The sequence below is a fragment of the Mixophyes fleayi genome, chromosome 11, assembly GCF_038048845.1.
Source record: "Mixophyes fleayi isolate aMixFle1 chromosome 11, aMixFle1.hap1, whole genome shotgun sequence".
Lineage (NCBI taxonomy): Eukaryota > Metazoa > Chordata > Amphibia > Anura > Limnodynastidae > Mixophyes > Mixophyes fleayi.
The window spans coordinates 73,600,281-73,625,461 of NC_134412.1; the positions used below are offsets into that span (position 1 = coordinate 73,600,281).

At 41.5% G+C, this 25,181-nt stretch overlaps 1 protein-coding gene across 2 annotated transcripts in view; it reads right to left on the reverse strand.

The window, feature by feature from the left end:
* Positions 1–25,181, reverse strand: part of LOC142108005 (tumor necrosis factor receptor superfamily member 14-like) — a 102,607-nt gene that overhangs the window by 53,085 nt on the left and 24,341 nt on the right. The window contains exons 4-6 of one of the 2 annotated variants that reach the window (XM_075191698.1): positions 23,871–24,026; positions 13,075–13,165; positions 2,626–2,756 (exon numbers count right to left, since the gene is read on the reverse strand). The exons of the other annotated variant lie outside the window; for it this stretch is intronic. Of the exons in view, the coding sequence (XP_075047799.1) occupies positions 2,626–2,756; positions 13,075–13,165; positions 23,871–24,026 (378 nt within the window). The remainder of the gene's footprint in view (positions 1–2,625; positions 2,757–13,074; positions 13,166–23,870; positions 24,027–25,181) is intronic. 2 annotated transcript variants of the gene reach the window in all.

Here is a 25,181-nt window from a genome sequence, read left to right on the forward strand (position 1 = left end):
TTCAAGCACACTTCTCTTGATGCAGACGCGAACAACTTCTAGGTTGTTTACTCTGCTTTATTGTCAGAGTGGCAAAGTAGTAGACACACTTTCCGGTGACCTGACCACTAACTTAACAGAGACCAGCAATCTAGACATCGACCAACCTATTTAGCATTGGTCACACTGAACAATAAAACATGCAAGTTTTTATACTTTATACTCCTCCCACAGCCCTAGCTTGTTGGACAGTTGACACTCCCACCTTCCCTTTAAAAAGGAGTTCACTCAGCTGCTCTTGTTTGATTGCTCTTATTGCAGACGCACCCTGTTAGCTTGTTGCATCTGTAGGAAGAGACGATTCCAAAAGCATGCAAGTTAATCAGACTCTATTTGTTTATTTTGTCACACATATGTCCTCCTCCTGGTTATCATTAAACTAGGTGCACTGCTGCATAAAAGTGTAACACTGTTTGCAACCTTTCACTGCAGGTTGTCTGTTAAATACCTCCCTTTGTTGCTTATATACAGACACACACCCATATATACACAATACTGTGCAAAAAAGTTTTAGGCAGGTGTGGAAAATTTTTTGCAAAGTAAGAATGCTTTCAAAAATAGAAGTGTTAATAGTTTATTTTTAGCAATTATCAAAATACAGAGTGAATGAGCAGAAGAGAAATCTAAATCAAACCAATATTTGGTGTATGACTTGTGTCTTCCACAACCTCACCTTTGCAGCAGAGTTTGGCTGTTCCCCATGGACTTTTAAGCCTTCAACATAACTGTTTCTGTTTCACTTAATGACTTTCATCCTACATATGAAAACGATGATCATTATCACCTGTTTGGTATGATTGGTTAATCATACACCTGACTATAATCCTACAAAATCACTGACCTTGTGCAAATGTACCTGGAAGAATTGATGGTGGTTTGAAGGCAAAGGGTGGTCACACCAAAAATATTGATTTGATTTACATTTCTCTTCTGTTCATTCACTTTGCATTTTGTTAATTGATGCAGCATTTTTCCCCACATCTGTGTAAAACTTTTGCACAGTACGACGTGTCCCCAAAAGGACCACAATGCAGATGATGATCTCTTTCAAAATCATTAGTTGGGCCAAGCAGCAGGATCAGCAAATGTGTCGGCAGATTTAGAGTCTGCCTGGTATTTGACAGAAATGCCTATTTGTTGTTATTTAGATAGCAAGAAGAGACACATACCTCCGGTCCTCTGGTATCCTACCAAACTATCCATTTTTTTGTTTGCTATATAGATTTGTTGAATACACTTCTCCACTAACTCAAAAAGTATCTGTAGATTTTGTTTTTTGCTGTTTGTAGCTATGTATCACAAAATGTGTTTTAAGATCATTTGAATCGGAGAGTATGGAGAGCCATGTCTGCATCACTGAACATATGAAAAAGTGCCTCTTGTGAGAACAAATATTAAATACCCTGTGTGACCATTTGATATGGAAAAAGGTATGATGATCTGTGTCAATAAGATTAGGAATGTTGCAGAATCAAAAGCACGGAACAGTTTAAAGAGAAATTAACACAAAACATAACCTTGAATGTCGTATCAATTGTTATAATTATCAAATGTGTAAATTAAAAAATAAATAAATAAATACAAAGATTCATACCCAGCATAAATAATGTGGAGAACATTAATCTATGGGGTTTAGCAATATGTAGTCTATCCCTTGATTCATCAGACAACTGACAAGAGAATGTAATGTGCCACAGAAACTGGTAAACCTATAAAGGCCAATTACTGACATTATCAGGCCAGATAAATGCAGAGTCCTGAGTGGGACATGTATCATCCAACAAGCAAATCATTCTGCTCCCTTTACCTATTCCAGACCTCCCCAGACATACCCACAAGCTTCTCAGGCCCATCATAAGCACAGTCATGTGACCATTGGCGGCTCCTAGAAATATTCTAACCCTCCCACTATTTCTATGCAGGGCTGCCAAGAGGAATTCAGGGCCCCGGTACAACAAATTCATTGGGCCTCCTTATTGTTGAGGAAGCTAAAAAAAAAAATCAGGGGTGTGGTCATAGAATTGGGGGCGCGGCAATGCGCCATTGGGGCATGGCTAGCACATCAAAATCACTAGGTCCTGAATTCACCGGAGCGTGACATATGACCAAGCACTCCTGACTTTCAGGACATCTAGCACCACAGTGTAGTATAGAAAGATTGCAGTGTGTACAGAAAAATTTAAAATTAACAGTTCGGGCCCGGGTAAAATGTCCCCGCCCCACCCCCCTCTCAGCGGCCTGTTTCTATGGTGCTCAACTGAATTTGGCAGATGTATCACATGGAGCACATGACCAGCATTTCTGTCTGTTTCCTGTTTGTATTTGATCTGATTTGTCAGTGTGACCGCTTTTACCAAATGGTTGAGTCTACAATGGCAGCATTTATTTTACTTTATTGTCTCTTCAATGCTTTAAATCAAAATCATTCTGTGTCCTCACAAAATTAATCACAAAAGGAAACTGGATTTATTTGGCTATTTCTTTACATGTGAATAAATGTTACTGCATCCTAATTCTGTTATCAATCAATGATCTTTATACATCCAAAGAATTATATAGCAGAATCAATTATGATTGTTGACTTACTTTTCCAACTAGTCGAAAATATTGCACACATTGCTACTAGTATATAGATCACTGAAATACACAGTATGTCATGCCTTCTTCTACATATTGAATTTGATATTGATGATCCTGCTATTTCCAGGGAAAAGCACCTAAAAAATAGAAGCACACAATTTACATGCAATTTCATTACTTCAGCTCTCTATACTGTATAACAATGCTGGACTGCCCTGGCTGCCTAGTGACTTTGAAATGTGATGATTATTGTGTTGAGTTTTTTTTAAAATCAGATATTTTTTATTGATTTTTTTTTGTCACATACAACAAAAAAGTGACCATACAAAAACATTTAAACATACACCACAATTAGCCTTGAAGTGCTTATCAAATACATCAGTTGTATCCATACATAGTTGAACATGGAACAAGCTATATAAACAGTAATTGCACCATTCAATAATTGGTCGTTAATCTCATTCCTTAGTAACAGGACATTAGTGAGGCACACTTTATAGCCTATACCATTTACAACTTTATCTCTACAAAAATGGAGAATTCACGGAGTGATCCGCCAATCAGACATTGTATATTAACAACATAATGATGCATAGATTACACTTCAACGCCCCCATACTGCACATTTCTATAATCCACATATTTTCTGTATATTTAGTAGTTTTTATTATGTATTTATTTGATTATTTATTTTGCGCAGAACGAGCCTCCCCTCCCCTCCCAGACACCCAGCCCCTCCCACCGTATTTTAATCTTCAATCCAGGGACTCCAGATCATTCGAACCGACTCAGTATTTAGATGTATACCAAATAGACCAAATTTTTGGATACTTAGCTTTAGCATTTCTACTAGTATATACATATTTTTCATGTTGCATTGTATTATTAACCAAGGCTCTCCACTTATGAAAATCGGGTGGATCAGGCGCCAACCACGCCCCGGAGATCACCACTTTAGCGAGTGCCATCAAATTGAAAATATAAACAGCTGGATATTTATCAATTAGATCATCTAACGATATCCCATAAAGACAGATTTTGGGATTCATAGGGGGGCCATTGGAATCGTATCAATCACACATTTCCAGACTTTCACCCAGAAAGCACCTACTACTGGGTAATCCCATAGCATATGCCAGAAGTCTGCAGGGGAAAAACTACACTTTGGACAGGATGCATCACTTCTCCGACCCATACGGTGCAAACCAAATGGAGTCAGATAAACTGTTGAGTTCAGCATATGCTTCAGTGACCAAAACAGCTCAGCCTGCTTGAGCGATGTCAGCATTAAATTCTGAAGGAAACACATCATCAGCAAATGTGGGAGAAAGCACATACTGCAGGGTCATGATAGCCGTGCAGTTGAAGTGCAAGGGAAACAATCAACTGCAGATCAGTTTACTGCAAACATCACCCTGAAATGAGCAGCCAGTTTAATAAAAACCCCACACAGTCAGATACATTGGGCTGCAGTGCATACACTGCTCATCACAACTGCCAATACACATTTGCGAGTTCAGTGGTGCAAAGTGCACTGACAATAGACTACCAAGTAGAGGGGGAAGGTGATCCTTCACCAGGTCTCAACAAATGAATAACTGAATGTGTCGTTCCAACATAAAGAACTCTTCAGTTCTAACACTGAAAAATTATTTTGGTTCTGTGGGATAAATTTCCCTGCTGTTAGGAACCCCTCCAGCCAAGAACAGCAAAACCCGGAGTCTGCTCCAAAAGTCTGTTGTCCCTAGTGGTGGGGACAGACTTGGCTGCAGACAAACAGAGGGTCGTGTGATAAGCACTGGCTGGGGAGAACCCAGGAATAGAGTTAATGAGGCCGTAGAGTAGGAAGTGGAGGAGGGAGTCAGGTGAGACACCGAGTGGATGGTGTCAAGACTGATATATCACTTGTGGCCACTGCAATAAATAAGGAACAGCTGATAGAGAAGTCCCCTGATACACAGCGAGTTCTGTACCGGTGCTTGAACGGAACTTGCAGTGATAGGTAAAGATGATGAAACTGATCGTAGGCAGTTGCCAGGGGTAACTACAATCCACAGTATCGATAAGAGTCTGGAGATTTTAGAGAAACAGTTCTTAGGCATTTGCCTGGGGTAACTGCAACCCACAGTACCGGTGAGAGTCCGGAGATTTAGGGGTACAGTTCTTAGGCAGTTGCCAGGGGTAACTACAACCCACAGTACTGGTGAGAGTCTGGAGATTGGAAGAAAACAGTCCCAAGGCAGTTGCTAGGGGTAACTACAATTATAGGCACACAGTGATATATGTAAACAGTCAATAGTACCTGTGGCAAGGTGGAGTCCGGAGCCAGAGGAAGATAGTTGAAATCTGAGCGCAGAGATGATGCAGGGGCTGCGTCTCTGTATAAGTTAGGATAAGCAGAGGAGCTGCAGATCACGCCGGAGCCATGCCTGGGAGCACGACTTTACCGGGGTCCAGGAGATAGCTGACTGGAATTGGCGAGTAGATAGTAGAATCGTCAGGAACAGAATCAGGTCTGGTATACATGATATCAACACAGGAGAAGAGTCAAAGCAGAGCCGAATCGGTACACAGGGAAATCCATTAAAGAGTAGACAGGAACGGAAACGCTCTGGTACACGGGGATACCACAAGCCGGCAGGAAACAACAGGAACAGGTAACAGGGAAAACACAAGGGAGCAGGACACTATGGTAAACGTATTAATGGCAATCCTGCAGAGGATTAGCCGGCTATTTAAGGAGAGCAGAAAGAATAGGCTGCAGGTGATAATGAGGAAGCCAGGTGAGTAAGCTAAGAGAAACAGGCTGACCAGGTGAGGCATTACAGACCTAACTGACCCTATCTAAGACCTATCTAATCTATCTAGGTGAACTATCTGCCTATCTAATCTACCTAAATTAATCTATGTAATCTATCTAAGAACTAAACTAACTACCTATCTAAACACCCGTGGCTATCTAATACCTAACAACTACCTACCTACCTATCCCTAACTAACTATCTATCTACAAAGTTACTCTGACAGAGAGCCCGGCGAGTCATAACAGAACCCCCTCCCCCCTTGACGATGAGAAACTCTTTAAAAAAGTCAAGCTTGAGCCTATTCGCATGAATAAGAGCACTAGGAACCCAGGATCTTTCTTCTGGACCAAAACCTTTCCAGTGTGATCTGCCTTGTATCTTTGTGTGCATTTTGCCCTGTGTTATTATTTCTCTTGTTTCCCTGTGTGCATATTACCCTGCAGTGCCTATGATTCACCTGGGGTGCTGCTGTTCGGCCTTTCCTATCAGGGGTTAACTAGCACTGCTAGTTAATCATCCACACCTGTCTGTGGCTTATGTATGCCTGCCTTTTTCAGAATAATTTGCTGGTCATTGATGTTCCTAGCCTGCTCATGTGTCTCTGTTCCTGGATTACCTGCATGTTTCTGGCTGCTATTGCAAACTGGTTTCAGTGAAGTTATTTGCTGCATTTCATTATTATTTACCTGTTGTTTGCCAAGATCTGGAAATCCATTGTTCCATTCAGCCTGAGCTGTTCACTGTTTATTTTGCCTTCCCTGGACTATACTTTTCTGCAATAAACAGTTTAAAACATTTATATCATGTGTCTGGCTCCATGGCTGTAATTAAGGAATTGGTTTTGTACAGAACCATAACACAGTGGACCAGGAAATGGAGCTGACCTCTCCTAAGCTTAGAGTTCAGGATTTTCTCTATTTCAAACTCAGGTTCCCCTTCGACCATAATCGGGGGAGGTTTGGTCTGGACACGGGGTGAGAACCTGGAAGAAAATATAACTGGTTTGAACAGTGATCAATGAAGTGTTGACGGAATCCTCAAGGATTTGGGCAACTCCAATCGAAAAGCTACTTGGTTGATTCCTCTCATTATCTTAAATAGGCCGATGTACCGAGGTTTTTGAGATGGCTGTCTTAATTTGATGTTTTTAGTAGATAACCAAACTCGATCTCTGACTTTAAACGAGCTCGGGATACGGTGTCAGTCAGCGAATTGTTTGGAGGTAATGGAGGCAGCGTGAAGAACAGAATGGACCTTTCTCCAGATTGCTCTGAGATGATGGGCAGGAGATCTAGTGTTAGTCGTGTCAGAACTGGGAACTTGAGAAATCGAATTGCAACGAGGATGGAACCCCATATTGCAGTAGAAAGGGGAAACACCGGAAGCAGAATGAAAAGTGTTATTGTAAGAACATTCTGCCCAGGGTAAACATTCCGTCCAGTTGTTGTGCATTTTAGAGATATAGCAACGCAAATATTGTTCCATGGACTGATTCACCCTTTCCGTCTGACCATCAGATTGAGGCTGATATCCAGAGGACAAACTGACATTAATGCCAAGGGAAAGGCAAACATTATTCCAGAAGGCAGCGATGAACTGTGGGCCTCTATCGGAAACGATGTCTTCTGGAAGACCGTGCAGTCTGACGATGTGCCTCACAAATAGATTCTAAAGAGCTTTGGCATTGGGAAGCCGAGAGAGTGGAACAAAGTGGGCTTGTTTGCTGAATCGGTCGACAATTACCCATATTGTATTACATCCACGAGACTCAGGGAGGTCCACCACAAAATCCATTGAAATGTGAGACCAAGTTTTATGAGGAATGGACAGTGGCAGGAGTTCCCCCATGGATTGGGTTCTAGGAACTTTGGTCTGGGCGCAGACCACACAAGCAGAAATGAAAGAAACCACATCCTTCTTCATTCCAGGCCACCATACAGAGCGTCTAAGCGATTTAAATGTTTTTAGGATTCCAGGTTGTCCTGCTACTTTAGAAGTATGACACGCAGTCAAGACTGCTTTCCTGAGGGAAAACGGAACAAATAAGAGGTGTGCCGGACTATTTGCAGGGGCTTGATCCTGGAATTGTTGGAGTGAAGACTGAAGGTCCTGAGTGATTCCAACAATGATGTTTTGATCCGGAATGATAGGCATGGAAACAGAAGGACTCTCTTGCAGTGATTGGAAGCTGTGTGAAAGCGCATCTGTTTTGATATTTTTTGAGCCAGGTCTATACATGATCAGAAATTGGAGTTGGGTGAAGAACAAGGCCCATCGGGCTTGCCTGGAATTCAGTATTTTAGCAGATTGGATGCAAATGAGGTTTTTGTGGTCTGGGTATACAGTGATCCGGTGGAACCCTCGAGCCAGTGTCTCAAGTCATTGAATGCCCACTTGGCTAACAACTTCCGATTGGCCACGTCGTAGTTGATCTCAGCCGGGGAGAATTTTCGGGAAAGGTAGGCACACAAATGAAGTCTATTATCGTGCGGCGAAACCTGAGAGAGCACGATGCCAACCCCAGTATCAGAGGCGTCCACCTCAACAAAGAATGGAAGCTTCGGGTCAGGATGACAAAGAATAGGAGCTGAGGAAAAGGCCTGTTTTAAGGTCTCAAAAGCTTTGATTGCTTGAGGGGTCCAATTTTTTTGGATCTGCCCCTTCTCGTGTAAGAGCAGTGATAGGAGCCACGATAAAGGAGAAAGAATTAATAAAATGCCTATAATTGTTCGCATAACCTAGAAAGCCTTGGGCTGCCTTTAGACTTGAAGGTTGAACCCACTCTAAAACAGCTTGCACCTTACTGGGATCCATAGCCAGAGGGAGATACAACATAACCCAGGAAGGCGATCTTTGTGACACATAGCTCACACTTATTTAGTTTTGCAAAGAGTTGATTTTCTCGCAATCTCTGGAGAACCTTCTTGATGTGGATGATGTGTTCTTCACAGGAGAGGAATACACAAGGATGTCGTCCACGTAGACGACCACGAACTTCCCCAGGAATTCTCAGAGCAAGTCATTAATACGGTCTTGGAAGACTGCTGGGGCATTACAAAGCCCGAAAGGCATGACACAATACTCATAGTAACCAGCAAGAGTATTAAAAGCTGGACATATATGAATCAAGTTATATGCACCTCTTAAGTCGATTTTGGAAAATATCTGGACTTCTCGTACTTGATCGAATAGCCCGGAAATTAGAAGGAGTGGGTACAAGTTCTTGATAGTAATGGCATTTAACCCTCTGTAATCTATGCATGGCCGCAGGGTACCATCCTTTTTGGCCACAAAAAAGAATCCAGCTCCCAAGGGTGATTTGGATGGCCTAATAAAGCCTTTTTGCAAATTCTCCATAACGTATACATTCATGGCTTTAGTTTCCAACGGGGACAAAGAGTAGATTCTACTTTTAAGTAAAATAGCTTCAGGCAAGAGGTCGATACCACAATCGTAGGAACGATGTGGAGGAGGAGAATCTGCCTTTTTCTTGGAGAATACATCAGAAAATTCACTTAGGAAGTTGGGCAGAAGAGAATCCACAGGCTGAGTAAGACGTAGAGGAAGGGAGAGACAAGAGGCAGAACACGAGAAACTCCAACGAAGAGTCTCCCCTTGCTTCCAGTCTATAATAGGGTTATGAGTAGATAACCACGGGTGTCAAGACCAATGGGACAGAAGCACAATTAATGAAATAGAATGATATCAGCTCCGAATGAAGAGTCCCAATAGTTAGAGAGAGTGGAGGAGTGTGGAATCGGATACAAGCTCCCGCCAGAGGACTTCCATCTAGCCCGCAGGCGGTGACGACATTCTCCATCTCAAGCAACGGAATGTGAAACTGTTTAGCAACATCAATGTCGAGGAAGTTACCTGCTGCACCACTGTCCAGAAAAGCCTTGAGTGTGATACTTTCATTCTGAAATGTCAGAGTAGCAGGAACTAAAAGAGAATTTTGTGAAGAGACCAGCTGGATACCTAAACACACCTCTTCAGTTTTGTTTAGGCCTGGTCTTTTCCTGACTTGCTTGGGCAGGTCTGAATAAAGTGTCCTTTGAGACCACAATAAATACAGAGACACTGCGTCTGTCTTCTAGATCTTTCCTCGTAAAACAAACGAAGGGTACCAACTTGCATAGGTTCCGTTAGATCTGGAGTTCTGGGAAGCAATATATCTGAGGAAGCGGAGGGCCCGCGATCCTTCTTCATTCATCTTTCTCTTAAGCGTCGGTCGATCCTGATGGCCACCCTCATGAAGTCCTCAAGAGTCTCTGGGACAGGATAATGGACAAGTGAGTCCTTGAGAGGGTCTGACAGGCCTAACCGAAACTGGTGACTGAGTGCCGGATGTTCCACAACGTGTCGGTAGACCACCGACGTAATTTAGCACAATATATCTCAGCCGACCGAGACCCTTGTTTTAGGTATGCTTCTGCTGATGCCACTCGGTCAGGGTCATCGTACAAAAGTCCCAGAGCCTTAAAATACAAATCCACTGAAGTAAGACAGGAATGCTCTGGTTTGAGGCTGAAGGCCCAGGACTGCGGACCTCCCTGGAGAAGGGATATGACAATACCCACTCGTTGAATCACATCCTGAAGAGGTAGGTCCAAGTTTAAAGTACAACTTGCAGCCCTCCTTGAAGTTATGGAATATCTTACGGTTTCCTGACAAGCGGTCTGGCAAGTTGAGGCGTGGTTCTACAGGAACATCCCAGAGGATGCGGGGGTTTCGGGCGATGTTCTCCCGAGTAGTGACCCGAATGGAGAGTTCCTGTAGAGATTGAGTCAAATTTTGCATCTGGGTATTAAAGAACTGGGCCGTAGTCTAATGTCCAGAATCCATTATATTTTCCTAGGTGCGGTCTGGGTATGAGGTTTTGGCCGGTAATAATGTTAAGAACCCCTCCAGCCAGTACAGCAAAACCCGGTGTCTGCTCCAAAAGTCTGGTGTACACTGTTGCCCCTAGTGGTGGGGACAGACTTTGCTGCAGACAAACAGAGGGTCGCGGGATGTGCACTGGCTGGGGAGAACCCAGGAATAGAGTTACTGAGGCCGTAGAGTAGGAAGTGCAGGAGGGAGTCTGGTGAGACACCGAGTGGATGGTGCAAGACTGATATATCACTCGTGGCCACTGGAATAAATAAGGAACAGCTGATAGAGAAATCCCCTGATACACAACGACTTCTGTACCAGTGCTTGTCCGGAAAGGAACGGAACTTGCAGTGATAGGTAATGATGAAACTGATCGTAGGCAGTTGCCAAGGGTAACTACAACCCACAGTATCGGTGAGAGTCCAGAGATTTTAGGGAAATAGTTTTTATGCAGTTGCCAGGGGTAACTGCAACCCACAGTACAGGTGAGAGTTCGGAGATTTGAGAGAAACAGTTCTTAGACAGTTGCCAGGGGTAACTACAACCCACAGTACCGCTGAGAATCCGGAGACTTATGGGGTACAGTTCTTAGGTAATTGCCAGGGGTAACTACAACCCACAGTACCGGTGGAGTCCAGAGATTGGAGGAAAACAGTTCCTAGGCGTTTGCCAAGGGTAACTACAAGTATAGGCAAACAGTGATATATGTAAACAGTCAATAGTACCTGTGGCAAGGTGGAGTCCGGAGCCAGAGGAAGATAGTTGAAATCTGAGCGCAGAGATGCTGCAGTGGCTGCGCCTCTGTATAAGGTTAGGATAAGCAGAGGAGCTGCAGATCACGCCGGAGCCATGCCTGGGAGCACGACTTTACCGGGGTCCAGGAGATAGCTGACTGGAATTGGTGAGTAGATAGTAGAATCGTCAGGAACAGAATCAGGTCTGGTACACGGGATATCAACACAGGAGAAGAGTCAAAGCAGAGCCGAGTCGGTACACAGGGAAATCCATTAAAAAGTAGAGTAGCAGACCTAACTGACCCTATCTAAGACCTATCTAATCTATCTAGCTAATCTATCTGCCTATCTAATCTACCTAATCACTAAACTAACTACCTATCTAAATACCAGTGGCCATCTAATACCTACCAACTACCTACCTACCTATCCCTAACGAACTAACTATCTTCCTATCTATCTATCTAGTTACTCTGACAGAGAGCCCGGCGAGTCATAACATCTGCATTGCTGGGTGCACGCACGCTCTAATAGGTATGATAAACATTAATCACTACTTAATGGTAAGTGATCAACTTCACCACGCTGCAACAACTCTTTTCTGATAGGTGTTTTCCAGGATAGCAATGCCCCAATCCATGTGTGGTCACCAATGGTTTTGAGCTACTGATGTTATTCATATGTCATTGTCTTTTTCATTACCAAATCTATACCCAATTGGGCATTTATGAAATAATCTGGAATGACAGATGCACTGGTATGAATGTTAGAAACTTCATCATTACTGGGATATTCACACACTACAGTGTTGTGTGTATATTGAGCATGGTGGTCAGCCAGTCAACTAAAAGCTTGGTACAACAGTGGTGCAAAAGAGGGTGCATCAGAGTACACAACTACTGTCAACAACAAAAAAAAGCTATCTGTCCAAAATGTCTGTCTACTAAACCGTGAACACCAGCAATAGGTCTAACACTTGGATTCTGCAGCTCGGTATGGCTGAATGCAACGTGACAGCTTTTAGGCATCCAGCTTTATCATTTCCTGTGGAACTACCAAGAATGCTGCAATGGCTGTCCCAGTACTCTCATACAATATAAACCTAATGAAGAGGAGTACTTCATTACTAAAAAAAAAAAAAAAACACACACACAACAAAATAACAGCACGAAGTGTACAGTATAGGGCCGGGGTTAATAAAATAATCGCACATTGCCCTTCCATTACGCCACTCCCCAGCGCACTGAGAAGTAGTGGGGAGGGCGTTTATCCACATACATTTCTGGGTCCCCACAGCAGGGTGACAAAAGATTCTCCAATATGAGACTGGGAGACTTTTATTATTTTAATTTAACATCTATTTCTATATCTCACTGCCCAAATTCAACAGCTGGGCAGCATAACATTGCAGGTCAGTCACAAGCTCAGTTTTGCTGTTTTTACATAGCAACATCCATTTCTCTCCATGTCTCCTGCTCATCACTTGGTATAATTCGGATAGCACTATTGTGTAGTAAACTACTATAGAGGTAAGTGGTAAAGAGGAGAGATGAGTGATCATAGTAACTGCTGCTTAGTAAGAAGGGTTTGTCATCCAGAAGACAGAAAAACAATGATTCCAAATAAACTTAATGTAAATTGTGGAGCACATAATAAAACATTTAGGGGTCACCTCCTTTAAGTTTAACTTTATAATGGATCAGAAAATATAAATGTTCGAGCTATTGCCTATTTGACCTGCACAATATCCTATAAAATAAGCACCAGCTAAGCCCATACTACAGTCTAGAACAAAGGCACAAGCCATGTACACTCACACCAACATGCTGTATACTGCTCCTGCTGCTATATGCCGTGTGGGTGTTCGGTCTACATAACATTGTGGTCATATAAAACTAGGCATATGCAGCCCCAAGACCATGTGACTCATACACACACACTCATATTATAATATAAATATATATATATATATATATATATATATATATGCACACAAGGAATGAAAATGGAGACTACATTCTCTATCAGTATAGAATACATACTCTCTCCATGGAGTACAGGTCAATGACATGCTTTTACTGCTGAAATGACCAGGCGGACAGTCCTCACACACTGTGTCTGTTCTTGCAGTTCCTATTCAGATTAAGAAGATCATGTTATTGATGTTGGAAATTGTACTTTTAATGTCAAGTTAAAATTCTTTGTCATATATACTTACATATATTTATAAATATAATAGGCAGAAAACTTGTATAATTATTACATAAAAAGATAAAAATAAATAAATCTAAATATTCAATATGTACAAACTCTGCATTTAACAGTGAGTGGTTCATATAAAAGAGAGAGAGAAGAGGTGAGTTTGCGTTACGTGCAACATCAGCAAGCAGCCTTGATGTAAAATCTTGATATATGGACTCAGGTTCAACTAGACATTTTAGTTGCAACAACAATTGGTTTAAATTAATGAAAAAGTATCATCCCGTCACAATTAGGGGTGTAGGAAACAAGACTCTAATTAGAACACGAGATGGGACTGTGACAGTACGCTTGGTTATAAAAGGCCAAATTGTAATAGCAGACATTAAAAATGTCCTGTATGTGCCAGAAGTGGAGATAAATCTAATTGAATAAGTGTCCTAGAGAAAAGGGGATTTAAAGTTTGCAGATGGACACAGTGTTGTGCAAAAAGACAATGGTACATTTATAGCTACTACAACCAAATGTCAGCAACTTTATATCCTGCATATTCATCAATGTTTTGCAATGACTGCCGTAAACGAGACCCCTTCTATGAATCTGTGGGATGGGTGATTTGGTCATTTGGGATACACAAATCTCCAAAAATTGCTGAATGGCATTGTGAAAGGAATTACAGTAAATAGCCTTGAAGAACCAAAATGTGTATGTTGTATTATGGGAAAACAGGGGTGCTGCCCATTCCCAAAATCGGGATAAGAGCTAATCAACCCCTAGCCCTTGTATATATGTGGTCCTATGGAAGTGGAGTCATTCAATGGATCAATGTATTTTATGACTCTAATTGATGATGCAACCAGGAAAACACATGTATATGTTCTAAAGGCCAAGGGTGAAGTTATTTAGAAATTTGTTGAGTACAAAAATCTTGTAGAGAGAAAGAACTATGTACTATGTAACTATGTAATTATGATAACACAACATTATCAACCTTACTAAAGAAGTATGGGATTTGGCATCAGTTAACCATTGACTATACACCTGAACAAAACTGAGTCAGTGAAAGAGCTAACAGAACCATTGTAGAGGGCACAAGCAATGCTGCATGATGCAGGTCTGGAAGAGAGTTTCTAGGCAGAGACAGTTGCCTACCTCAAGAACCGTGCACTGGCTCTAGCAGTAAAAAGGATGACACCAGATTGCCTAGGCCTTATATCCAAAGGTGTATTTGGATGTAAGGCCTAGGCACACATACCAAAGTAAACTGACGTAACCTAGACCCAAAATCTTTATCCTGTTTACTTTTTTGCAGTACCCCAGAAATAAAGTTTGCTGGCTTACGAAAATAAACAAATTAAAGTGAGAGAGACTATGACACATGTAACAAATGACAAAGTACCAAGGGTGTCACCATCACTGTAAGATGATTTAGTTACATTAAGCATGCCGTCTGAAGATAAAATTTTAAGTGAGGAGCTGAGCAAGTCTCGGGCTGACCAAACTGAACCTACAGTTAAGACGCAAATGCAAGTGGGAATCAGCATGATTGAATAAAGGAATTCCACCACCGAAGTATGGTGATTACTTTGTAAACTTTGTTTTGTGTGAGCCTCAATCCATAAGTGAAGGTAAGTCACGTAATGACTGGGAGAAACGGAAAAGTGCAGGAGTTAGTTGCACTGAAAGGCAATGGCACATGGACTATTGTTGACAGAACAAATAATCAAAAAACAAGTGGTATTTTGAAAAAGTACAATACAGATGGATCCTTGACAAGACTTGTTGCAAAAGGCTACATTCCGTGAAATGGAATGGATCATGGAGTGTCACGGAACACACAGCAGTAGTGGGATTCTCCAATTCTGCCTAACTACGCTCCACCCACCACGGAGATGCAGAGTCTAACATGATGAATGTTTTCGATAGGGACCCCCACAAGGAGGTATGGTCTTCGCTGCTAGCACCACGCAGGTCTTGTTTCTCCAGATGGGTACCAGGCGAGACTGAAAGGTGAGATGGGTGTTCACTGGCAAGAGGAGATATGGGAGAAGCAAAACAAATCCGAAAACAAGAAGCCGCAATTGGAGTTATGGATACAGGATACCGGTTACAAATAGCGCTGAAAGGCACAGATTACTGAATACCAGGATAGCCGAGAAACACTTGATACCAGAATTAGCTGAAAAGCACTGGATCTAGGGTACCAGGAATACACAAATAGCATAAGGATACTGGATAGTAGGAATCGCCAGTAAACACAGGGAAACAGGAGCCATAACAATAACAGGCAAACTAACTGGACAGGAAGATCTGGCACCATATTGCCAGAACAGGTGCTTTAAATAGGCAGCAGAATGAGGGGGAGTGGTAAATAGTCCACCAATGCAGGGGAATAAATCCAAGATGGTGTCTGCCATTGCAAAACGGAGGAGCCTTCAGCGCCGCCGGAGGGCCGAATGGGGGAGGCCCGACTTGCACACCAGACCCTGTAAGAGAGCCAGAGAGTCAATAAATTAATGTGTCCTATGACACCAGCTGAAATAGAGGAAATGGAAAGAGTTCCATCCCAAAGTGCAGTTGGGACATTGATGTATGCAGCCATTGGTACAAGGCCAGACATTATACATGCTGTAAACAAAGTCAGTCAGTTTTCTGTAAACCCTGGAAAACAGCATTGGATTGCAGTAATGCGGACTTTGAGATATTTAACAGGGACTGGCTCAACAAAACTTGTTATTTCAAAACATGGGAGCACTAAACTTGGAGCATATTGTAATGCTGATTGGGGTTTGACTAAAGATGATCAACAGTCCTATACAGGATCTTCATGTTGGGAAATGCAAGAATCAGCTGGGCAAATAGAAAACAATATACAGTTGCATTTTCTACCACCAAGGCTGAATACATGGCTTTAACAAAATGTGCAAAAGAAGCCATGTGGATCAAAAAAAATCTTTCAAGAACTTAATCTTCTTGGCACCGATGCAGCGATTGCAATTGCATGTGATAATCATAGTGCAAGTGATCTTTCCCAAAATGCAAAACACCATAAAAGATGAAAGCACATTGCTATAAAGAATCAATTCATCAGAAATTTGGTTAATGAGAGACAAGCTGTTGTGGACTATATAGCAACACAGAAGAATATTGTCATAGTTACTGTGTATAGCTCTAAGTGTATAGATACAAGTGTAAAACAAAAAATGTAAACAGCATAATTCGGTGTTATACCGGAGTTACACAGGAGGAAACAAGAGAAGAACGTTCTGCCTATTATCACAGGAACACAAGGACTACAGTCAGTATTCACTTGAAACTCCATATTCTACCTCTGATGTCTTCAGCTCACCCTGGCTACAAGCTCCATGCAGCATGGGGACTGTTTTGGACCTTATTTTCTTCTCATCTCATGAAAGTTTGTTTTATCTGTCAGTTTGTTTTCACTGCAAAATCCACTATGTTTAATCAGCCTGCTGTACTACTTGCTCAACCACTCCCTACCCATGCTACAGCTATTTCAGTCCCCTATCTCATCACTGTGCTCAGTTCTACTTAATGCTTTGTCTGCCATCACAAGTAGGAAGAATTGATACTGATTTTGAACCACTCTTCTCTCTCATGACTCTGCAAAAACTCAGCTATTCAATCACCTGCTCTTTATTACTCTCCATTCAACACTTCCACCCATTCCCCCACATGGCTCCCACATCATTACTCTATACTATCCAGACATCCATGGATAAACTACATTTGCTGCAGCATAGCTCTGCACTACTTATCTGATTACACTGGACATTGTAATTAGGTAATTCCTTAATTCCCTCATTTTTGCTATTTGACTCATAAATCTCAATGCTTGCCAAAATATTTTTCTTTCTCTCTTTTCATGGCATTATCTTTAGGACTATATCATCCCTCACCCATCCTGCAACACACACCTCTGTCCACATTGCCCCTTCATTACTTCACTCACCTCTAGTGGACACTCATGAACTGTTTTCCTATTTAAATTCAATAACTTTAACAGCCGGACCATGCCACCAGAAACTAAAAAAACACACATCTTACAATCATCTTTCCTACCTTTCTTCCTCCCTGCTTCTATTAGTTGGTGATATATCACCTAATCCAGGCCCCTCTCAATTCTCCCACACGCATATATCTGAACACTACAGAAATCCAGCAAACCTTAACTGCATCACCTGTCTTCCCTCTCTTACAAAGTCCTTTAAATGTGTCCTTTGGAATAGAGATGAGCGGGCTCGGATATCTGAAATCTGAGCCCACCTGAACGTTGCCGATCCGAGCCGGATCAGAGACAGATCCGGGTATTCCCGCCAATTGCAAAACTGAAACCGAGGCTCTGAGTCATAATCCCGCTGTCGGATCTCGTGATACTCGTATTCTATAAATTCCCCGCTAGCAGCCGCCATCTTCACTCGGGCATTGATCAGGGTAGAGGGAGGTTGTGTTAGGTGGTCCTCTGTCCTGCTATATCTCGTGCTGTTCAGTTCTGTGCTGTGTTCTGCTCAGTCCAGTGGTGCTGTGTCCTGTGCTCCGTCCTTCTGAGTTCAGTGGTGCTGCTGGGTCCTGTGCTGTGTCCTGTTCAGTCCAGTGGTGCTGTGTCCTGTGCTCTGTCCTTCTAAGGGCATTGTTATTTCCCCATTATTCCCAAGTTATAATTTTTTTTTTAAAAAGTTATAAAAATAAAATAAAAAAAGAATTATAAAAAAAAGAAATTTAAAAAAAATATCCAAAAACAATCCTGCAGTATAAGTCCATTGGTACTGCAATATTACAAAGTTCACTGATTCTGCAGTATAAGTCCATTGGTACTGCAATATTACAAAGTTCACTGATTCTGCAGTATAAGTCCATTGGTACTGCTATATTACAAAGTTCACTGATTCAGCAGTATAAGTCCAGTGGTACTGCTATATTACAAAGTTCACTGATTCTGCAGTATAAGTCCATTGGTACTGCAATATTACAAAGTTCACTGATTCTGCAGTATAAGTCCATTGGTACTGCTATATTACAAAGTTCACTGATTCAGCAGTATAAGTCCAGTGGTACTGCTATATTACAAAGTTCACTGATTCTGCAGTATAAGTCCAGTGGTACTGCAATATTACAAAGTTCACTGATTCTGCAGTATAAGTCCATTGGTACTGCTATATTACAAAGTTCACTGATTCAGCAGTATAAGTCCAGTGGTACTGCAATATTACAAAGTTCACTGATTCTGCAGTATAAGTCCATTGGTACTGCTATATTACAAAGTTCACTGATTCAGCAGTATAATGCCAGTGGTACTGCTATATTACAAAGTTCACTGATTCAGCAGTATAAGTCCAGTGGTACTGCTATATTACAAAGTTCACTGATTCTGCAGTATAAGTCCATTGGTACTGCTATATTACAAAGTTCACTGATTCAGCAGTATAAGTCCAGTGGTACTCTCCTGTGCCGCATATAATTTTTAAAGGCTTTGCCGAGTGTGTGTGGCTTAGGGGTACGCTCTCTTGTGCTACATATAATGGAAAACAAAAATTTGGAGGATAAAGTAGGGAAAGATCAAGACCCACTTCCTCCTAATGCTGAAGCTGCTGCTACTAGTCATGACATAGACGATGAAATGCCATCAACGTCGTCTGGCAAGCCCGATGCCCAATCTCCTAGTACAGGGCATGTAAAATCCAAAAAGCCCAAGTTCTCAAAAAGTAGCAAAAAGAGAAACTTAAAATCACCTGAGGAGAAACGTAAAGTTGGCAATATGCCATTTACGACACGTAGTGGCAAGGAACGGCTTAGGCCCTGGCCCGTGTTCATGACTAGTGGTCCAGCTTCACCCAAGGATCTAAGCACTCCTCCTCCCCCCCCCTACAAAAAATTTAAGAGAGGGATCTCAATGATGAATGCTCTGTGGTCGTCTAAAACAAGAAGTATTGACATGCTTGAACTACTGTAGTGTTTATAAGTTATAAACACTACACTTGAAAGCTTGAGCCTTTAAATGAAAAAGTCACTCTTCATTGCACGAATATTTGCAACAGGGACAGTTTTTTTGTTAACAAAGTCAACAAATAACACTTCGACCCTGTCTGTCTTTCACATACTTGATGGGATCTCAATGATGAATGCTCTGTACCATGGTCGTCTAAAACAAGAGGTATTGACGTGCTTGAACTACTGTAGTGTTTATAACTTATAAACACTACACTTGAAAGCTTGAGCCTTTAAATGAAAAAGTCACTCTTCATTGCACAAATATTTGCAACAGGGACAATTTTTTGGTTAACAAAGTCAACAAATAACACTTCGACGCTGTCTGTCTTTCACATACTTGATGGGATCTCAATGATGAATGCTCTGTACCATGGTCGTCTAAAACAAGAGTTATTGACGTGCTATAACTACTGTAGTTTTTATAAATTATAAACACTACACTTGAAAGTTGGAGGAGGTATTGTGGCCCCGGTACCAAATTGGGTACCGGGGCCACTCCACTATGCAGTCCAGATAGAGGCGTATCAAATATTAAACAACGTTGACTGTTGCTGCCAAATCATAAATTAATGAAAATGACCTGTCATCGTCAAAAACAAGAGGTATTGACACGCTCGAACTACACCCTGTATATGCTGCAGAGGATGTAGGAGCAGGCAGCTGTGCAGTGGAATTCAGACCATTTAAAGGCGGAGGTATTGTGGCCCCGGTACCAAATTGTGTACCGGGACCACTGCACTATGCAGTCCAGAAAGCTACCTCGGTGAAACGTTTTGGACTAAAAACAATATTGTGAGGTGTGAGGTGTTCAGAATAGACTGGGAATTAGTGGAAATGATTGTTATTGAATGTTATTGAGGTTAATAGCATAGGAGTGAAAATAAACAAAAAAACTTGATTTTAACACTTTTTATGTTTTTTTCAAAATAAATCCGAATCCAAAACCTTAAACCGAACCAAAACCTTTCGTCAGGTGTTTTGAGGTGTTTACCTCAAGCAAATCCGAATCCAAAACACAAAACACCAAAAGTGGCCGGTGCACATCCATACTTTGGAATGCACGTTCTGTTTGTAACAAACTTACCTCCATTCATGATCTCTTCCTCTCAAACAACCTCAGCCTTCTAGCAATAACAGAAACATGGCTCACGCAATCAGACACTGCCTCACCTGCAGCCCTTTCACATGGTGGTCTCCATTTCACCCACACCCCCAGATCTGGAGGCAGACAAGGAGGGGGGGGTTGGACTACTTCTCTCCCTAGAGTGCACATTCACAGTTCTACCAAGTGTCCCATCACTCACGTTCACATCTTTTGATGTACATGCTGTTAGGATTTTTAACCCATTCTCTATGCGTGTTGCTGTCATCTATCGCCCCCCTGGTCCACACCAACAATTTCTTGAACACTACTCTGCATGGCTCCCTCACTTCTTATCTACTGATATCCCCACCATCATCATGGGTGATTTCAACATCCCTATTTCTAATTCACGTTCCAATGCTGCTTCCAAACTACTCTCTCTAACCTCCTCACTTGACCTCTCCCAGTAGATTGAATCCGCTACTCATCAGGATGGCCACTGTCTTGATCTTGTTTTCTCTAGACTATGCTGAGTTTCTCATTTCCTTAACACTCCTTTCCCCCTCTCGGGTCATCACCTTATTAGCTACTCGCTCACCCCAGTTCTTTACTCTCCCTAGTGTCAAACTCTTCCAAGCATCCCCACAACCGCAGGAATTTCAACTCTATTGATTTTCAACAGTTTTCCACCTCTCTCCAACACCTTCTCTCCCCAATTTCTACATTCTCCTCCCCTGATCGGGCAGTAACCCATTTTCATCAAACCCTAGCAACTACCCTGTATCAAGTGGCTCCAGCGACACTACATACTTCGTGTAGAATTTGTTGCCAACTGTGGCACACTACAGTAACGCAAACTCTACAAAAACTTTCTCGTAAAGCAGAACGTCACTGGCATAAATCTTGTGCCTCTAATGATTTCACATATACTGATATCTACCACTCCTATAGAAATGCTCTGGACACTGCTAAACAAGCATACTTCCAATCTCTCATCTATGCTCAGGCCTCTAACCCCAAACACCTCTTTAACACATTTAACTCTCTTTTGAATCCTCCTGCCCCAAATCCTCCAATTACCATCAGTGCACAGGATCTTGCTTCCTATTTCAAGGACAAAATTGATAAGATCAGGCTTGAAATGGTATCATCTCCCTTGACAAGCAATTGGCTCAATTCCTTTGTAGCACCCTCTGACACTCTCTCTTCATTTGATCCCACAAATGAAGAGGAAGTTTCTACTCTCTTCTCATCTTCCTACTCTACCTCCTGTCCTCTTGATCCCATTCCCTCACAAATTGGTATGTCCCTGTCTCTTGTGCTCATTCCCCCTCTAACTAAAATCTGTAATCTATCTCTTTCTACTGGTATTTTTCCATCACTATTCAAGCATGCAGTGATTACTCCCATTTTAAAAAAAAACAGAATTCTGACCTCGTAAATTACCGCCCCATCTCCCATGCCCCTCCAAGCTTCTCAAGAGAATTGCCTACACTCGCCTCACACAACTTTCTTACAGCAAACAACCTATTGGATCTTCTTCAGTCAGGCTTTCGCTCTCAACACTCCACAGAGACTACGTTGACCAAGGTTGTCAATGATATGATCACAGCAAAAAATAATAACCATTACTCTCTTCTAATTCTCCTGGATCTCTCTGCTGCATTTGACACTGTTGACCACTCTCTCCTCATACAAACGCTACAATCCCTATGTCTTGAAGGCACTGTCCTATCCTGGTTCTCATCCTACCTATCTAATCACTCTTTCAGTGTTAATTTCTTTGGATCCACCTCTGCTCCACTTCCTTTATCAGTTGGAGTACCATAAGGCTCAGCCCTAGGTCCTCTGCTATTCTCTATCTACACCACTTCTCTTGGAAAACTAATAAGCTCCTTTGGATTTCAGTATCATCTCTATGCGGATGATACACAAATTTATCTATCCTCTCCTGATCTTTCACCATCTGTGTTGTCTCGCGTTACTGACTGTCTTTCTGCCATTTCATCTTGGATGTCTTCTCGCCAACTCAAACTCAATCTTTAAAAAACTGAATTAATAATATTCCCACCCAAAAACAGAAGCATCCTGCCTGACATTTCTATTTCTGTTGATAACATGACCATAAATCCCACCCCACAAGCTTGTTGCCTAGGTGTAATCCTTGATTCACAACGGTCGTTTATTCCCCACATCAACTCTATATCTAAATCATGTTACATACACCTAAAGAACATTTCCAGAATACGCACATATCTGACACAAGACACCGCAAAAATATTAATTCATGCACTCATCTCCCGCATCGACTATTGCAATTCCCTCCTTACTAGTCTTCCCAAAGTCAGACTTGAACCCCTACAATCTATTTTGCACGCAGCAGCTAGATTGATTTTCCTTACAAACCGTTATTCCTCTGCTGAGCCACTCTGTCAGTCTCTACATTGGCTGCCTGTATTTCAACGAATCCAATATAAAATTCTTCTACTAACATACAAGGCCATCAACAAAATTGCATCGACATACATTTCCTCACTTGTCTCGAAATATCTCCCTCCGTTCTGCACAAGATCTATGTCTCTCCTCCACTCTCATCACATCCTCCCATTCTCGGTTACAGGATTTTTTCCGGGCTGCACCTACTTTGTGGAATTCCCTCCCACGCACAGTAAGACTTTCCTCTAGTCTTCAAACCTTCAAGCGTTCACTGAAAACCCACCTCTTCAGACAAGGTTATGATATTCCTCAACCACCATCTTAATTTCCCCAGATTACCCTATTACCATCCTCTACACTGCTAATGCAAGACAACAACCCTCTGACCAACATTGTAACACACACAGCCCACTCAATACTTTTACCTTTGCATTCTAGCTGGTCCATTGTGTAATATGATGTAGCACATGCCCTTGTGTTTCTAACTCCCATTGTCCTGTAGATTGTAAGCTTGCGAGCAGGGTTCTCTTACCTCTCTGTCTGTATGTATTACCCAGTATTGTCTTATCAATGTTTGTTCCCAATTGTAAAGCGCTACGGAATTTGCTGGCGCTATATAAATAAATGTTGATGATGATGACGATGGTGATGGATATATTAACCAAGGACTTGGATATATAAAGTTTAGAGGATTTGTGAGTCAGTTGGACTGGAGAACAAATAGATTGGTTAATAGTATTGCTCTGTTAATTTTAGGAAGTAGAAAAATTAATGTTTAATCCTAGAATGCCAGATAATAATGTAAGCATTTGTTAATGTATTTAAATGCTTTATTAATGTCTAAGTGCTACAAACGAGGGTGGTTGGTGATAAAGTTATGTTTGTCTGAATATCATGTGATGTTTGCAGTCTTCTCAGCATGTGACCAGCACCTTTGACAATTTTAATATCTGACATACACAGAGATTAATCCAGAAACTGCCAGGTGAGATATTTTTGCAGCAAACGTTAGGGCAGCAGTATAATTTTCAATATTGTGTTTAGCATGCTGTAATTAAGATTAATCTAATAAAACATTAAGATTAATCTAATAATGTATGGTTATCTTACCAAATTCTTTAATATATTGACCAGGTTCACATTTTCTGTGTTTTTTACATAAATCACATCCAGCGCCATAATCTTCAGGGCAGAAATAACCAGCTCTGCATCCACATATAGTATCTGAAATGTGAGTGCATTTTCTTATTTCCTCCAGTCCAGCAACTAAAGAGTACACAGATAATTTACATTATATTAAATCACTAAATAAAATGTGTTAACAGTAAACCTAGGTAACCATGTGTGAATGTATTATTACATACTATTAATACATACAATAAGGGTTCATATCCTCTATAAAGTCTGAGCAGTTTTCAATTTTTTATATGAACATTTGAATATATATTCATAAACATGCGATATGGGACTGTGCCTCGTGCCTCAGATATACCAATAGTTCCTAGTGACTTGATAGGCTAAATTCTCATGAATATTGATACAGACCCCAAAATTATTGCATCCACTGTGTGTGTGTGTGTATACAATGGGTATTTGTACACACTACGGCAGCTAAAACTATTACTCCAAATGATAACCCCATTCCTGCCGCTAATACTTATACCCAGAGGACGGGCTTTGTGCTGAGCGTTCCCATATCATGACTGAGCTGTTAGCGGGAGCCCAAGTTCCTTGACTGGCAAAGTACCATTACTTTCCGTCACCCAATTGCTGTACATTGTGTTCAAAGTAAACCCCACATAAAGTCAATGCAGAAGCATTTCCAAAATGATAGCAGGTAATCCTATAACGGTCACATCTGTGATACCCTTAATCAGAGTGGCAGCAAGATTTTTTTTTTATTAAAAGTTTTATTTTTGTAAGGTGACGTTAACAAAAAGTTAACAGTTGACTATATGAATTCACATATTGAAGAAAACAGGTATAACACACTTGGACTGCGACCCGCGCAAAATATAGAATCCAAAAAGTCAGTTACATGTTTAAATACAGAAAATGAGTGACCTAAGATTTTTTATACAGAAAAAGGAGAAGAAGAGAGAGAAAAGGAAAAGAAAAGAGATAGAAAAGGCCAAAGAAAGAACAGAAGGAAAGGTGAGGAGTGACTAGATCCATTGAGAGAGGAGGGATAGAAGAAAGAAGAGATAGTGATACTAGGTTAAGTAAAGGGAGGGCTCGCCTGAAAATAGAAAAGCCACGGGGCCCAGACCTCGGTGAAGGCTCTCGAAGAGTTGCGGATAACAATGGTCATGTATTCCATCCGTTGGGTCTGCCAAATTGTATTGATTATGGAGTGCAAGGAAGGGGGGGGGGCTGGCTGTTGCCAATCTGCCGCCAACTTGCAGGTAGCTGCCGAGAGAA